General features: G+C 45.5%; 1 protein-coding gene across 1 annotated transcript; it reads left to right on the top strand.

Annotated features, from left to right (window-relative positions):
• Window positions 1-304: 304 nt before the first annotated feature.
• Window positions 305-15,147, top strand: OVOL2 (ovo like zinc finger 2). Its single transcript, XM_014523103.2, has 3 exons — window positions 305-664; window positions 8,024-8,213; window positions 12,603-15,147. The coding sequence occupies exons 1-3, from the start codon at window positions 377-379 to the stop codon at window positions 12,911-12,913; spliced, it is 789 nt and encodes a 262-aa protein (XP_014378589.2). The 5' UTR covers window positions 305-376; the 3' UTR covers window positions 12,914-15,147.
• The last annotated feature ends 2,014 nt before the right edge of the window (window positions 15,148-17,161 follow it).

Raw genomic sequence — 17,161 nt, 5'->3', positions numbered from 1 at the left:
TGCCAGGAGCCTGCTAGCGGCGCCCGAGCCGCACCTGGCGGCCTTCCCCTGCCCTGTTGTGGGCGCCTGCCAGCGCTAGGGTGGCCATCGTCGAGGACCTTCCCGTTTTCTGCTACCCTGTCCCCTAGCCATGCGAAACCCGACGCCTTTATGTCCTCTGTTTCCCTCTTCGAGGGATCTCCTGAAGTCACCCCCCCCCCCCCTTTTCTTTCTAGTGCCAACAGGCACTGTTTCTCTCTTCAAGAGAAAAATAGAGAGGTTCCTCCCAACGCTCATGTTCTAGCACTGTTTCTCTCTTTGAGAGAAAACTACAGGACGTAAAGGCGTCCGGTTTCCTATTGATAGAGGACAGAGGACAACTGGACTGTCCTCTGTGATGGCCACCCTAGCCAGCACTTGCCTGCCACGAGACCTCCAGGCTTCTGCAGAGGCTCGGACCCTGCTTCTGACCCCCCTGCTCTGTCCCCCCCCCACAGGAGAGATAGCCTGCTCCCTGCTCAGCTATGAAGACAGCTGCAGCTTGGAGAGCAGTGGGAGCAGCAGCACCAGGGAGGCTGGGCCCAGCGACCCGCCCACTCCGCAGCCTGCAGTGGACACGGGCAGTGCTGAGGGCATCCTGCTGGACCTGGCTGCCACACGCCCCCTGGCCAGATCAAAAATCAAGGTAAGCACCTGCATCCCATGCCACCTGGGCACTGCCCACCTGGTGATGCCGCCCCCCCCCCTTCACTCTGTGGTTAAATCAATTAAATAAATATGGATAGATCCAACCCCCAGACCCACAGAAGGTATTGCCAAGGCACCTAGGCACACTTCTTTCGTAGAAGTTTACTGCCTGGGAGTGAACTACTTCAAAAATCCTAGCCTGTAGATGTGCATTTTACATACAGGCATATAGGGACATAAGAACAACCAGACTGTATGGGTCTGCCTAGCCCAGTGTCCTGTCTTTCACAGACCCTGGCTAAACTAGCTCAGGATCTGACCAGGTAGGAGGCTCTGGCCTGGAGGACCTTCATGGCCTCTTTCCTTGCCCTTGTTCGTTCCCATCCCCAGGCAGATTATCACTGGGCAGTGTCCACTGGCTCCTTGCACTCATTTGAGGGCCAGTGAGCGCTGTTCGGTGTGATCTGCTCAGTGTCTCCCTTTGGCACACTAGTTGTTACCTTTGACCTCCACTCCTGTCCCTGTTTTCATTATTTCCCTTGTATGATTCCATCTCTGGGAAGAGTATCACGGACACTGTACACTGTCTCCTTGGACTCATCTGGGGGCCACTGGACACTATCCGGTGTACTTTGATCAGTGTCCCACCTTGGCATACTAGTTATTAACCTTTGACCATCACTCCCATCCCTTTTTTATCATTCGTCGCAAGCAATCAGTTGTCACTTTGCCAGTAGCCTTACTTTCTGAGGGGGGCTTATAGTTTCCTGTGGTGGGCCTTTAGCCCACTAATCTCTAACGTGGCAAATACGCCTGTCTTTCACAGATGCTGGCTAAAGTAGCCCAGGATCTGATTAGGAAGGAGGCTCTGGCTTGGAGGATCCACGGGGACTGCAGGGCTGTTTTCCTGCCCCTTGTCCATTCACATCTTTGGACAGTGTCTACTGGCTCTTTGAACTTGTTTGAGGGCCAGTGGGAACTGTCTGGTGTGCTCTGTTCAATGCCACCCCCCCACCCCTCCTTGCTGCACCTTCACTCTGATCCCTATTTTGTCTTATTTGTCCCAAGTAATCAATGATATGCCCTTAGTGGCCCCCTTTATCAGGAGGGGCTTACAGCTTTGTTTGGTGGGCTTTGGCCCATGTTCTGGAATGGAATATCAAAAGGCCTGTCTCTCACAAGCCCTGACTAAGCTAGCCCAGGATCTGACCAGGAAGAAGGTTCTGGCTGGGGGGACCTCCAGTAACTGTGGTGCTGTCTTCCTGTCATGCATCTGCCCACGTCTCCGTGCAGACTTTCACTGGTCATTGTCCACTGGCTCTTTGGACTCATTCGAGGGCCAGCAGGCACTGTTCGGTATATTCTGCTAAGTGTCTTCCTTTGGTGCACTTGTTTCGAACCTTTGACCTTCGCTCCCATTCCTGTTTTCTTCCTTAATTGTCCCCAGTAATCACTTGGTGTGAACTTAGTGGCCCCCTGTATTAAGATGGGCTTATAGTTTTACTTGGTGGGCATTGGCCCATGTTCTCTATGCACATCAGATTAGGCCTAGCTCTCAGACCCTAGCTAAACTAGCTGTCTACCTGACCAGGGAGGAGGCTCTGGCTGGAGGGACCCCCAGTGACTGTTGGGTCGTCTTCCTGTCCCTCATCTGCTTACATCTCCAGGCAGAGCTTCACTGGGTGACATCAACTGGCTTCTTGGATTGCTTTGAAGACCCATGGATGCTGGCCGGTTTGTTGCGCTCTGTGTCCCACTTTGGAGCACTTGTTATAAACCTATGACCCCCCACCCCCAAATCTCTGGTTTCACATTTGTTGACTGATGAAATCCGTTGTTAACCCACTTAATGCTCCTCCTCCAGAAACGGGGAGGGGTTTGTAGTTTCTGAGTGGGCCTAGTCCTCAGATAGTTGTGTTATAAATAGATCTGTCTCTCGAAGTAGAAAGAAGAGTATTTATGCAGGGTCTGGCCAGATTGAATTGGCCCCAGGCTATCTCCCCCTACAGCTTCCAGCATTCTGAGATGCACATGTGGGAGCACGTGTATGTACCTAACCTCTTCCTGAACCGAGTTAAAAATTTGCCCTGAAAGCTAAAGCCAATGGAAAAGAGGGAACTTTTTTAGAAATGGCAATAGGGCAATAGACTGAATAGGAAAAATAGTGCAGAAACAAGGAGTATGTTCAAAACAAAAATGCAAGAATGTGCTGCCCAGCTCTCCTGGATAACTGTTCCCTTTGACTTCAGTGGCGAGTGAATCATTCCCATATGCCATACCCACACTGAGTGATAACAGGCATGTTTTCACAATGGTATGCCCAACCCAATGTAAATGCCTAGAGCAGATTGGGCAAGTGTTAGTGGAGCCATTACAATTTCACCTGCCTTCACTAGGATTTACTCCACAGCCATCATTGCAGTGAGCTGCAGTGGGAGATGTGACTGTTCCTTCCTTTGAAATTTCCATACATTTTTCACATATGTTTTTAGAATTCATTATTTTGCAGGTTGCTTAGTATTTGCTGATAGCTTCTATTAATAATCATGGGGAGGGTCAGGAAAATAGCCAGGGCTTCAGAAAAACTCCATTCCTCCATTTTTGGTATTAATTGAATACAAGATAACCTTTGTGTGTCTTAGGTCTCGGTCGTTCAATTGTCTCTTGATAGTTAAAGTCTTGCATTGCCAAAGGATCATAAGTGACTGGTGCCTCCTGAATCTGGGGGGGAACCTGCAGAAGCCGCTGATGGTGGCGGCCCTGTCAAGGGGGGCACCAGCCCTACTAACAGCATCGGTGTCAGCTGTTGGGGGGGCACTGGCACGGTCGGGGGGGGGGAATACGTGTACCCCCGTGCACCCCCTACCAGTCACCTATGCAAAGGATCTACATCTGTAGTCAGGAATTTTAGAACCTGCAGGGAATTTTGGATCACTTTGTATGTAAACTGCAGGATTTCTGCTGACATTTTAAATGTTTTTTCTTCCTAGTTTACCTAAAACAAACTTTATATTTTAATCCCAAATATCCCTAAAAGGTACTAAGGCTAGGATTAGCAATGTTTTTCCCGTGGGGGCGCAGAATGACCCAGCTCAGATCTGAGGCAAGTGGGCACTAGGACCTGTCTGCCTCTTCCTTTGCCACAGCCCTGGGTGCTCAACGGTGGTATGGTGCAGTGAGAGCCCCCCCACCATCAAGGACCTGGGTGCCTGACTGTGGCACTGTGTGGGCAAATCTCCCCACTACCAAATGCTGCCAAAGCACGGCTTCGCAGGTCATATGTAAAGGTAGGATCGGGACTGTGAAACGTAGGTTGCCAACCCCTACACTAAGGGGTTCATGAAGACATGTATATTCCAACCTACTTCTACAGAATTGTGTTTTCTGTGAATTGCCACAAAATGCAACCCAGGCTTCAGTGACACTTGTTTACTGCACCATTTGCTAAGCTCCCTTTCATCCTGTTTCAATAGCGAGTAGCAAACACCTTAGCTATCCTGGCAAGCAAAGTCATAGTTAACTATTTGCCTGTTACAAACATTAAGCTTTCCCCATGAAGAAAATTCTTCCCAGTGGCTGACTTGCCAGTGTCTTGTCCAAGCACATCAGTTAGTCATGTTAGCTCTGCTTAGGAATCAAGAATGAAAAAGATTAACCTTAGAATAACACTTTAAAGTTAATCAACAAGCAAAGGAGAGGGGAGATTGCTTCTATTGTTTCAGTCTCCGCAGACTCAACACAATGGTGTTTTGGATTACCCTGGGAGGATTATCTGCACTGCCAAAAACACTAGAAACACTTTTGTTAAATAAATCTTATGTTCCACAGAAAACCGTAATACTTGTAAGGAGGGCCCTTCATGGACACTAAGGGCTTTTTTTACATGAGAAAGCTGAAGGGATTTAGGTAATGGTTTGATTTTAGACTGATCCAGGCACTGTCTGCTTAGGAGAGGTTTTTTGCATATATTCAAAGGTCTGAATTTACTTTGATTTAGTTATACCTGCATAGTGCTTCATATAGCTGTTTTTATTCCAGGGTACATGTGTTTTTTGGTTTAGTTTATGCTGCTTAGCGGCGGTTTAAGTTAAACTAAATAGCCACATATATACCAGAATAAGTGGGTGCACCTGGAGAGGGGGGGAGAGAGGTTACGTGTCTAACTCTACCTGTAGAACTGGTCAGGCTTTCCTGTGTAGACAAAGCCTGTTGGGGAGTGTCTACCCTGCAGTCAGGAGGTGGGATTGCAGTGTGGGTAGACAGACACACCTAAGATAGCTTTTGTGTAGCTAGTTTGGTGCCAGTAGAGGGGGCAGGACAGACTTCAGTGTGTGCTCATTGCCTGAGCACATATCCAGGGTCTGGATGGGCTTGTACAAGTCTCTGAGTAACCTGCGCTGCTGTGCTTCATTACCGTTCACTACACTACAGTTCAGTACAGCAGAGCTAGCTGGATTAGAGCTAACACTGCTTTGACTGAACAGGCTGCGATCACACCTCTGGTTATGATGTGTAGACAAAGCCTTCTTTAAGCTGGTGCAGCTATCTTGTGGCGACAGGGCCTTAGGTCCTAATTTAGGAAAAAGCCTGAGTGTGCAGCTAAGTGCATGCATTGTCCCATCTGAGCTAATGGGCCTGCTCAAAGGCTTAAAAAAAGCACGTGCTTCAAATGTTCTGATGGATTAAAGCCTAAAGTCTTTGGAGCATAGTCATTTTTCCTCAAAACCACAAGTTTCTGTTGTCCCAGTTTATGACTCACATGACTAGTTCCCTCTCATCCTGTGGAAACACCTACGGGAAGCTGTCTGAGATTGTTCCTTGTCTGTTTATGAGCCATGATTTCTGCCCTCATACATCCAAAAGTCTCAGGAGATCTGGGGGCCTTGAGAGATTCGTTGGAGTCTGCCCCTGATTTGGAGGTGATAAAACTCCTGGGGTGTACCTTGTGGTGAGGCAGGGTGTGGAATGATTAATTTCCTATATTTTCCTTCTCCAGCCCTGTGTAGTGATGTCTGTTTGCCTTCCAGCACAGAAGAAAAGCGTATTAGCATGTAGATAAGATAGCTGGTTTCTGCTCCTAAATAGCACACACAGGCACTTTGAGTTTAGGAAGACCCACATCAAGATCCTTTACCAACTTTAGAAATCCCATCCTGTCACTCCTCTTGCATGTGTGCTAGCACAAGAACTCAAACTTCATATCATACTCTTAACTCTGACCACCACCCATGCAAATTCAGCTTTTCAGTTTATTCCATGGAGAAATAGTTATAGGTCAACAGAATGTTTTAGGCTTCTTCAGCAGAACTTTGCAGTTGTATAAATCAAATTCTTACAATGTATTTATACCAAAAGGCCAGATACTTATCTCATACATTGTTGTAGTTTTGTTGATTTAAGTGGGACTAAGCTGATTTACACTCTGAAGATCTGGCCTGAGTCCTTGTGGAACAAGCTACACCCACATCTATTCACATAAAATGCAGTTCCACTAACTGCAATAACTCTCAGACTCAAATCACTGTAATGCCTTTTAGTGGCATCACAGCATTTTTCAAGATTTCATTTTTTTAAATTTTGTTTTTAACAGCAAACCCTTAGGCAAAGGATGGAATAAGTAGAAGGCTAAACAGGGAGAATTAGATGCTTAGTCAAAATGTCCCCCTAAACTATGCTGGGGTAGATGAAACCAGATATGGTAACATAGTATTCTTTCCAGTTCCACATTGTGATTTTAGTAATGGAGGTAGCAGAGAAAGAAATGGGATACAGGGATATTTGGTTGTGTTTTCGTGCAAAGTGATGTGTACATTGCCCTACCTGATGTATTAGGAGACAAGCTATGGCCATGTGGGCAAGGCATCAGAAGGTGACCAGAAAATGGTTAGAGGTCTAAGAAACCTGACCTACAATGAAAGGTTGGAAGAACTGGGGTTATTTAGTTTGGAGAAGAGAAGACTGTGGAGGGAATTTGATCACAGTCTTCAAATACCTTAAGGGTGGTTATAAAAAACATGGTGATAGACTATTTTTTGTGGGCACGGGGGACATGGCAAGAAGTAATGGTTTTAAATTACAACAAGAAAAAATTAGGTTGGGTTTTAGGAAAAACTTTTTGACTCTGAGAGTGGTTCAGCACCAGAACAGATTCCCTAGAGAGGCGGTGGAATCTCTAGTTCAAGAAGGTTTCAAGAGCAGGTTATGTGAACATGTGGCAGTGATGATCTTGCCTTGACCTGGGGGTTGGACTAGCTGACCAGCGGATTGGACTAGATAACCTCTTGATATCCTTTTCAGGCTTGTTTTTCTGTGGTCCTATGCAAACTCCAGTGAGGCTGTGTGAGGGTGCCAGGGTCTGTCACCAATCACTCACTTGTAGTTAGAAACCTATTTCTAAGGGTGTATCCAGGGAGAGTGCAGTGGTGATTTGCACCCCTGTGCTCCTGCCTTTGATTGCTGCTCCACCCAAACTTTAAAACCAACTCTCTGGAAAGTGCAGCAGCATTTCTATCCAGACACCACTGAGAGTGCCTATTGACTTCATGACTCATTACAAACTACCTGATTCCTGCTAATCTGTTTCCACTCTACAGATGTTAACAATCTTCTATCTTTTTTAATGGTTTTGATGTTCCACTCTTCAAACTATCCTTTCTTCTGTAGAGTTGCTGTCTGTTAACCATTCCTGGTAATGTGTCTTCTGTTTCACAGTCTTGCAGACTGTTTTTAGCAGTAGCTAAAAACTTCGAATCAGGTGTGGTCATATTAATTTTGGTGTAAAAATGAAATGACTGACAGTGAAGTCTTGGAGACACTGCCAAGTGCTCAAGAAGGGTAGATTTTGTTTTATGAATCTGGGTATGAGGTGTACATTTAACTATAATAACTATATGACTAATGACACAGTATCTTTTGACTATTTTAACTGTTTTTTGCCTAGTTATGGGGTTTTTTTTAACTTAATATATAGTCCAGCAAATTAGTGCACATTCTGATAGTTATATTTGTTTTTGCTTTGACCTGAAACTGAATAACATAATGCTAGCCCCCTAGCACAGTAATAACCCTTCTAGTTTTCATTTAAATGGAGAAAGAATGTGTGCTATGGTATATGTTATGACATGCTACACCATCAGCACCCCCCACTTTTTCAAAATCCTAGATCTACCCACACACATGTCCAGTTTGTGCCAGCTGTCATCAGAGCCTCTGCCTGAGAGTTTCAACCCCTTGATGGCTTTTGTCATGGGTATACTCCAGCCATACAGAGATTTCTCCCTTGGTTTTTTTGTTTGTTTCACTGCCACTTGTCTTGCCTGGACATATTGACCCCTGTTTCTTTCCCCTCACCTCCCAGTTCACCACTGGGACCTGCAGTGAGGCCGCAATGCATAACTGTGAGCTGTGTGGAAAAGGCTTCCGTCTGCAGCGCATGCTCAACCGCCATGTGAAGTGCCACAGTCAGGTGAAGAGGCACCTGTGCACCTTCTGTGGGAAGGGCTTCAACGACACCTTTGACCTGAAGAGACATGTGCGGACCCACACAGGTGAGTAGGGCTGGGCTTGTAATGCACGGATGTGCTCTGCCCCCTAGAGGCCGCACAGAGCAGTGCTTTGGTGAACCCTCAGCCTGAGTTATTTCATATAACCCTGAGCCCACAGAGCCATATGACTCGGGAGTCATTCCACTTAGGCTTCACGGAAATTGCACCAATTCAGAGTTGCTGCAGATTTAGGTATAGCTCTTAAAATGAGATTTTTTTTAAAAATCAGTGCAGGGGGCTGCTGTAAAATTTATATTCTCTGTCAATAAGGAACATGTTTAAGCTAAATCAAACTGAAACGAGGGTCTCCACACACAAGTGTCTGCCAGTTGAAACAAATTGGTGAAAGTTCATATAGACTGTAGCTTTTAAACCTTTACAAGGATGCTTTTGTACAAAAGGGAGGCAACTGATTTAATTCAAATCAGTATTATCCACTTCTAAATCAATCCACTGAGGAGTACCCCCAGGAAAGCTGATTGCTTTACATCAGTGCAGTCTAATTACTCAGTTCAGTATCTGTGAGGGGTTGAAGTCTCAGTTTTCATCGTCCCCATGCCTGCTATTCTCAGGTTAGCCACATGCATTCTGTAATGTAGGGAACCAACTAAAAGCCTCGCTTGCAGGCTTCTAACATGTGGTCCAGGACTTGGGCACTCAGGATATGCTGGGTTTTTTTCTAAGAGTTTCAAACATGAGCTTTTAGAAAATCCCACTTTAAGATAAGTGGGATTGCACAGGAACTTTTGTTTGTTTGTTCACAGTGAGTGCAGAATAATTACCCAGGTACCTACTGGGTATACAGTAGCTGTGTGGTCTGCTTAGCAGTCACTCCTATGTAGATGCTGGCATCTCTTTTGTAGAGAAAACACTGGCCAGGAGTTGTAACTTCTGGTTTGTTTGAAAGACATCTTTGGCTTTTTAATGTGTACACGGCAAGCTGTCAGAATGAACCCCAGGGAACACCACTGAGGGTATGTCTGTGCTCCAGACTGAGAGGCTGAGCTTAGCTTTAAACAAGTTATGGTAGGTATGTCCGCGTCCTACCACAGTCTGCAGGGTAGGGTTATCCTTCAAGACACACTTGCAGGTCCAGTTTGACTCAAAGCTTAGATTTTGGGACAAATAAGGATTTTATTTAAAAAGAAAGGGGGGGTATAAAGAGTTTAAATTTTTGCATGTGGAATAGATGTTGACATCCCAATGGAAACTACTGTTTCCCAACATAATTGCTGCCCTGCAACATTTGCCACCACATGATAGGAAGTGAGACTATGGAGTTAAACTGGTCAGTCCATTTCCATTGCTCGGGCTGAGTCAATTGCATAAATCTGCCTCTTGCTATAACAGTGATTCGCAAAGGAGGTTCCAGGGCACACTAGTGTGCTGTGAGTGATAGAAGCATACCACAGGATACCCCTGTGTGAGAAGATAAACACTCTCCTCCCCCATCCCACACCCTGTGCTGGCCCTAGATACCCTAGAAACAGTACTTGCAGCTGCTCCTCTGGGGACTGCCACCACCAGTGCTGCCTTTTCTCACCCTTCCCTCACACCCAGGCAGCTCCTGTGCCCATCTCCCACCATGCTCTGCACCCCGGCTTGTCCCATCCATTCCTCCCACGCTCTTGGGGCCAGCAGAAGATGCTGTGAGAGTGGTCGCTGGCTTGTGAGACCCTGCAGGAGCAGCCTCGGCAGTGGGGGTTCCCCATGCCCCCCTGAGGTACAGACTAGGGGTCAGGAGGAGCAGACAATGGAAAGAGCAGGGTATAGCAGGGTGAGATCCTTAAGTGCCACCAGTTAGGTCAGTGGTTCTCAACTGGTTTAGCCTTAAGGACCCCTCCACATCTTTTCTGAGTGTAAATCTATCTCAGTGATTTTAATCTGGGGTGCCATAAAATTCAGAGAAGTTACTGCATTTACCTGAATGTAAGACAACTTCAGATTTAAGATGAACCCGCTCAATAATGATATTTTATATATGGACAATTATAAATTTGTTATAACTGTCCATGTATAGAATCTAATTCAGGGGTAGGCAAAATATGGCCTGCGGGATGAAGTGGGCAGATTGAGGCAGCCATGGTGAGGGAGGGAGTGGGGCAAGGTTGGTGGCTGGGGCTAGGGGCATTGCCAAGCCGCAGCAGTGCTTGGGGCTGGGGTGGGAATGCGCAGCTGTGGGGCCTGGCCAGGAAGCAGGAGGGAGCCATAGGGAGCTCCTCCAGGGCACAGCAGGGGGGCTGGCTCCCCAGTGCTGTACGAAGACATGTGGGGGGCACAGATTTGTGCATGTGGTGGGGTGGATGCAGGCTGCCCACTGCAGGCTCAGGGCTGCCTGCCCTGCTGCCCTTCCCCTGGGACCTCTGCAGCCCAGTGGGCTTGGACCAGCTGGAGCAGGATAGAGAGGCTTGGTGTCCCACTTTTGCATTTGAAAAGGTGGTCACCCTACTCTGACCATGTTACATTTCACCCACTCCTTCTCTTTTCCTCCTTTGAAAACATGAAGGCTCTGTTAATTTTATTAATACCATTAATTAAATAATTACTTAAAATTAATATTTATTTGTTTAATTAATTAATCCACCATTAACTTTGTGTGTGGCCCTCAACAGCTCACTAAAACTAATTAAGTGGCCCTCCAGCCCACTCTTGATCTAATTAGTGGCAGGTTGTCTTAAACTTGCCCCCCACAACAGCTGTGGCAGGGAAAGCAGCGATGGAGGGAGGAAGGCCAGACCCCTGGTCCTTTCCCCCAACCCTTTGCCCCGCTGCTGCTTGCTCCCGCTGTGCCTGTCCCTCCCCTCCCCCTTCCAGCCTACCTCCCGCACTGCCTTCTTTCATCGCCCTGCTTACTTCCTGCTTCTCTGCTTGCTCTGGCTCTGGGATAGACAGTGGTGGCCTTGCCCAGCCAGGAAGAAAGAGCAACAGGAACTCTGGGCCCAGCCTGGTTGGGGCTGGAGTCAGAGTGGAAGGAAAGTTGCATGGGGTGAAGGCAAGCTGGGATGGGTCAGGCACTTAGCAGGGGGGCAGGCTGCGTTGTCTCCTCTCAAGCTGCACAAGCGTGTCTCCCCCATGCTCGCTTTCCCTCCCCACTGCATGGCCTACCAAAAGGACCCCCAGCAGCATAAGTGACTGGTAGGGGGGCATGTCCCCCCCCGCGACAGGGCCACCCCCACCCTTGCCAGCAGCTTTTGCGGGTGCTTACCAGCCCCGTCCCTGCCACCACCAGTGGTTTCTGCGAGTGCCCCACCTGACTCAGGAGGCACCAGTCACCCATGCCCAGCAGTGAGTTTCCTTTTCCACTGCAGGAGCCACCTCAGCCTGGAGTGCATGGCAGCTCAGCTCTGGCTTTGTCTCCAAGCCTGGTGCTGAAGCCAGAGTTGAACCGCCGCTTGCTGTGGGCCAGTACTCAAATCAAAGATGAGACATTCCTCCCCCATGTTGTTTGGAGAAAAAAGATGTCTTGAATTTGTGTAAATACATTATGAAACCATTTTTAACAGTACATCTAGGCAGTGGTATGAATTCCTCTGGCAGGAGTATGGCATATGCCATATGTTTTGAATATATCTATCTATCTACCTATCTATCTATAGCACACAGCTTTTTAAATGTAAGAGTGAAGTGTGCTGCCAATTTTAATTCAGAAAAACATGTTGTACCCCAGGTATCAAAAGTTTGGGGAACACTGCACTATCACTGAATTTGTCTCCCACCATAATCGGGGAAAAGGAAATTCAGTGCAGAAATACTTTAAACTTTGAAGTAGGGTTGGAGTGTTGTTGTAGCTGTGATGGTCCAGAAAAGGTATGAGGGGCAAAACCCTTGCTTCCTTTTAATTTAAAATACTGTTTGCAAAAGGTGGATTTTATCTGCTTTGTTCATGATTCTGAATAGGTTCCCATGGGTTCCCAGCGGGTTTAATGGGAATTGTATGAGCATATTATAAACATATACATCCTGGTTCAAAAACAGACTTTGTTGACAACAGTTGCTTAATTGCTGGCTTAGTTGAACAAACCCAGTTTTCACCCAGTTTTTACTCCTCTTGAGAAGATACAGTTGAAGATCTTTCTACTCCAGGCTCAGGATGTCTGAGACTCAGTTAAGAGGTGAACAATGTAAATTAGCATAAATAAATGATGAGGCTGCAAAGCATTGATAAGAATGTGGGGAGGGTGGGAGGGCATTTCACACCTCTTCCTTTTCCTGTCTGCCTGCTAGTTGTCTGGCTGAACCTTAATCAGGCCTTGGTTTTGCTCACACTTACTTTTGAAAGCCCTGGGGTTTGAGTGTTTCTGTGGGCAGGGACTGCCTACTGCTCTGTATTTGGGCATGAGTGGAACCTAGTTCCTGGTTAACTTAGTAATAAAGTATCTTCTGATCTCATAGGAATTCGTCCTTACAAATGTGAGATTTGCAACAAAGCCTTCACCCAGCGCTGCTCCCTAGAGTCCCACCTCAAAAAGATCCATGGTGTGCAGCAACAGTACGCCTACAAGCAGCGACGAGACAAGCTCTATGTCTGCGAAGACTGCGGTTACACAGGCCCAACACAGGAGGACTTGTACCTGCATGTCAGTAATGTCCACCCCAGCAGCGCTTTCCTGAAGAAGACTTCAAAAAAGCTGGCTGCCGCCATTCAAAACAAACTGACCTGTGTCCTGCAGAGGAGCTCAAAGGAAGATGAAAAAGACCAATGAAACAGTGGATTACCTTGGTCACACACCATGAAGTTTACACTTAGGACATGTTTAATGGCTTTGAAAGAAATCTGTTTTAACCAACCATGATGCCTTTTGTGTTGGAGGCTGACAACATGGCTTAGAACCTTTGTGTGAAAGATGTGACCCTGCCATGATGCATATGTCCAGGTTTTTTCTTCTTTAATGTGAGAAAATGGGAAACTTTAGGGAGGTGGTGTTTCCCAGAGGATGGAGCACTAGGCTGGCACTCAGGACACCTGGCTTGTATTCTTTGCTCTGCCATTGGCTTGTTGAGTGGCCTTCATACATCATTTCACCACTCCATCCCTCAGTTTCCCCATCTGTATCATGAAAATAGTGCTCTTTGTCTCCTTCATCACCCTCTTTGAAGACTTTGGATGGAAAATACCACATAAGAGTTTGGTGTTCTTGTCAAGGGGGAAATTGCATTGAGATGGTGTTATGGATGAGAGCACATATCAGGAAGTTAAGAACTGCACAGTCTCTGTAGCACAAACCAAGTAATAAATATAAATCATAGTTAAGGTTGTTAGGGCATGTGGTTTCAGGTTGGCAGAAAGATCGTTCAAAACACGTGAGTTTTTTTTTTTCACATACTTTTCTACTTTATGTCAGTGCACCAGTTATGGTGGTGTGCAGGGAGAAAAGTGCATTTCTTACTTATTTAATAAATTTAGATTTTTTTTTTAAGATTATGTTTGATGACGATGTTCCTGGATGTGTAATACTTGGTTTGGGGACGATTGCTGCATCCCAGAAATGACTTTTTTTTTTACTTTGAAGTTATTAAGATTGCATTTTCAGCCTTTGCTCCATTGTAATGTAGGGTTGGGGTTTTTTGGTTTTTTTTTTTTCCATCTGGGAATGTTTTCTGTTTCTTTGAAAAAATGTTCATAAATAACTACTGATAAATGACACTCCTTGTGATGTTTCTAACGATTTGGAGGTAGGCAGAATCTACCTCAAATCAATTTTCAATATACTGAACCATCCAGGACAGAATTACTAGTACAACAAAAGAAGTGCGAAGCAGCCCAAGAGAAGTAGCCAACTCAGCTTGGCTGGCAGCAGAAAACAAAATTTTTTTTTAAATGGTATGGCTAGATCTAGATCAAAGTCCTGCAATTATCACTGGTTTACAGATCTGGCAGTGAGGCCTGTGTGGGAAGGAGAAAAGAGGCCAGTCTTGAAATTTCAGTGCGTCTTTACCTTAAGGCAGAGATACTCTGGGACTTCAAGTCTGGTTGGACCAAGACTGGCAGAGACAAGACTGGACTTCAAGACTGGTAGAGACACACTGGGACTTCAAAGGCTGACCCCACCCTACCCTTCCACTTCAGTTTCTCTGGCAGGGCTGGTGTTCAGTGGAGCTGAGACAGGAGCACTGTATGGATCCCTTCCAGCACTGATGCCCAAACTTGCACACAGCCTGGGAACCTTTAAAGACCAAGTCATCCATCAGTGAAAACTCTGGACACAGTTCCATTCTTCCTTGATGCATCTCTTGAATCTTTGGGGGCAGAGAAGACAAGACACAGGTACTAAATATTTTAAAGGATTCCTTTTTAAATTAATGTATAAGTTAACTGATTTATAAATTTTCAGACTCTCATTTTGCACTCAAAAGTATGTGGTGTAAATTTAGGGACAACATGTATTTTGCCTACATCACAAAGAGATTGAATACCTTTTTAGGGCAAAATGGAGCTCAGCCTGAAATACAGGGTCAGGGCCAGTGCCTCCACGACCATTAGTCTTAAAAATTATGCAAGATCCTGATTCTGTTCTGTAAAGAAAATACATTTTCTTAATGTTTATTTGATTGCCTCAATCTTGTAGAGAGATCTTCTCAGGCTTTTTTGGAGGGGAGCTCTAAGGTGTTTTTAAGCGTTTTTTTTAATGAAGTGACTTGAGCAGAACTGGGGAATATTTGGGGTCTTGGGACACTTAAAACCAAAAAGCTACTATGTAAAGAATTAGAAAATGTATTGTCCTGTGTAATAAGAAAGCTTCTGAGGAATATTTGAATAAATGGAATTCCATGTAAACAAGTATTGAAGTGAATGAGGGAATATTTGGGTTGCAAAACTTTTGACTGTAGATTAATACTCTGAAGTTTCATTGGTCCCTAACTGTGGCAGCATGATGATTCAGAATTGAAAGCCTGCTCTAGGTTTTTAGCTTCGGTAAGAGCCACCACCAAATATTTTATAATCAAGACTGTTCTTCTTTAGTAAGGTTAGTCTGTCTGCAAGCACATGAGCAAATATGCTTGGATAAATTCAGTCCTTAAAAGGTTTGGTTCTATCAAGTGGACTAGCAAAATGAAACTAGATGAATGTAATCATAAATGTTACTGCTGCATAGCTAAAGGTATCCAGATGCAATTCAGGGCTTTCTCTTCACTGACACATCTGTAAGACAAGAAATGATGTCATCTACTTTAGTTGATGATAAACCATTTGGCCAAAAGATAGCAAAATTCTATTGCCAACTTTATTAAACTTTCTTGAAGATTTTATTGAAATTCTGTGATGAAGATTTAGTTCACCAAACTTGACTCCACATTAAATGCCTATAAATTAAAAGAAAAAGAAAGACCATCAGACAATACTGAAGACTAGAAAGAGATTAGCTCTAGGAGGTTGGGAAACTCCCAGCATGGCTCTGCTGTGTCTCCTAACCATACTTCAGAGGAATAATTCATAAAAACAACCCACAGCTGTATACAAGGGTAGCCTGGTAAAGGTTATCCTTGTATACCCTTGTAAAGAACACTTTAGCATATTTACTTTGAGTCAAAGGGACATGACATTTTTCCGACTGAGAACATTTGTTATATAGTTTGAAGCATTTAGTCTGATTGTATGAGACAGACAAGTAAAGGTACTGACAATGGGAGGCAACGAAGTCCAAGTGCTGTCTTTGTCTTACATATATATTTCACTTCAAGGGACAAAGTGACATTTATTTGGATTGCACTGGCATGTATCAACTCTTCTTGTGGTCCAGAACCCCACTGTACTTTGCATTGTATGAACACAGAATGAAACATGGCCTCTGTCCCAAAGAACTTACAGTCTAAACTTCTGATTGTACAGCAATTGCTTGATGGGAAGGGAGTCCTGGGAGCCCTGTTGTTGGGAGCTGTTGATAGCTTTTGGTGTCACTTACTTCTCTTGTCCTCATATTCTGTAGCAGTGGTTGTCAACCTTTTTGACTTGAAGCACCCGCTCATAGATGCAAGGTATCCCTTGATAGACTCCAGGCACTCTCAGAAAATGCCAGCTTAGTTTTAATTTGCTTTTGACTACAGAAAAAGAATAGGGCAATGTCTGTTGTAAAGAATTCAGAAAGGCCACAGCTGGTCAGGATGTTTTTGGCACTCTGGATTCCAACTTGAAATCTCTGGGTTTATCTTGTGAATCAGGTTTTCTACACCTAACAGTGGTAACATTATGTGGTACCCCACAGCACCCTTGAAAGGGTGTCAAACCACTGCAGGGTGCAATGGCACACTCGTTGAGAATCGCTGTTCTATTATATTTTTTTTTAATCCAAGGTCCGGCCATCCCCATTCAACATGTGGAAAAAAAGCTTAGATTTGAGTACAAGAGTACAGCTCTGGCTCGGGCCCACTCTGGCCTAGGGCAGGGAGCAAGGAGGACATGCTGCCTTTGGCCCCCACCTGGTCATGCAGCAGCAGCAACAACTCTAGTCCTGGCTCTGGAGCTGGGGCCAGGGCCAGAGCTGCCACTGCCAGAACCACTACTGTGTGGCCAGAGGCAGGCATCAGGGAGTGTAGGCACTGTAGGGAGGGCAGGCAGCAAGGAGGGCAGGTGTGGGCGGGGGGGTGGAAACAGGCCACAAGGGGCAGGCATCAGGCCACTTGACTCCTTGCCTCCCCCTCTGCTACTGCTTGCTTCACTGCAGTGGTGGGGGACAGGACGGCACCAAGTTTAAAACAAACCTCCAAAAACTAGATTCTATACATGGCAAATTATAACAAATTTATAATTTTGTCCATGTCTAGAATCTAATTATTGGAGGATTGTCTTAAATGTGAAGCCTTGGATCCAGGTAAATAGAGTATATATTAGGGCTGTGGATGGGAGGAGAGAGAGAGGATTTGTGTCTTTACCCGGCAATGAACTATTGTATCAACTCCCAGAACTTTCTAGTAAGAGGAAGATATTTGCCACTTGCTCCTTCTGAAGGCTTTTC

Source organism: Alligator sinensis, unplaced genomic scaffold, assembly GCF_000455745.1.
Source record: "Alligator sinensis unplaced genomic scaffold, ASM45574v1 scaffold21_1, whole genome shotgun sequence".
Classification (NCBI taxonomy): Eukaryota; Metazoa; Chordata; order Crocodylia; family Alligatoridae; genus Alligator; species Alligator sinensis.
Note: the sequence above shows the minus strand (reverse complement) of the source record. Positions and strands in the feature narration are given on the sequence as shown.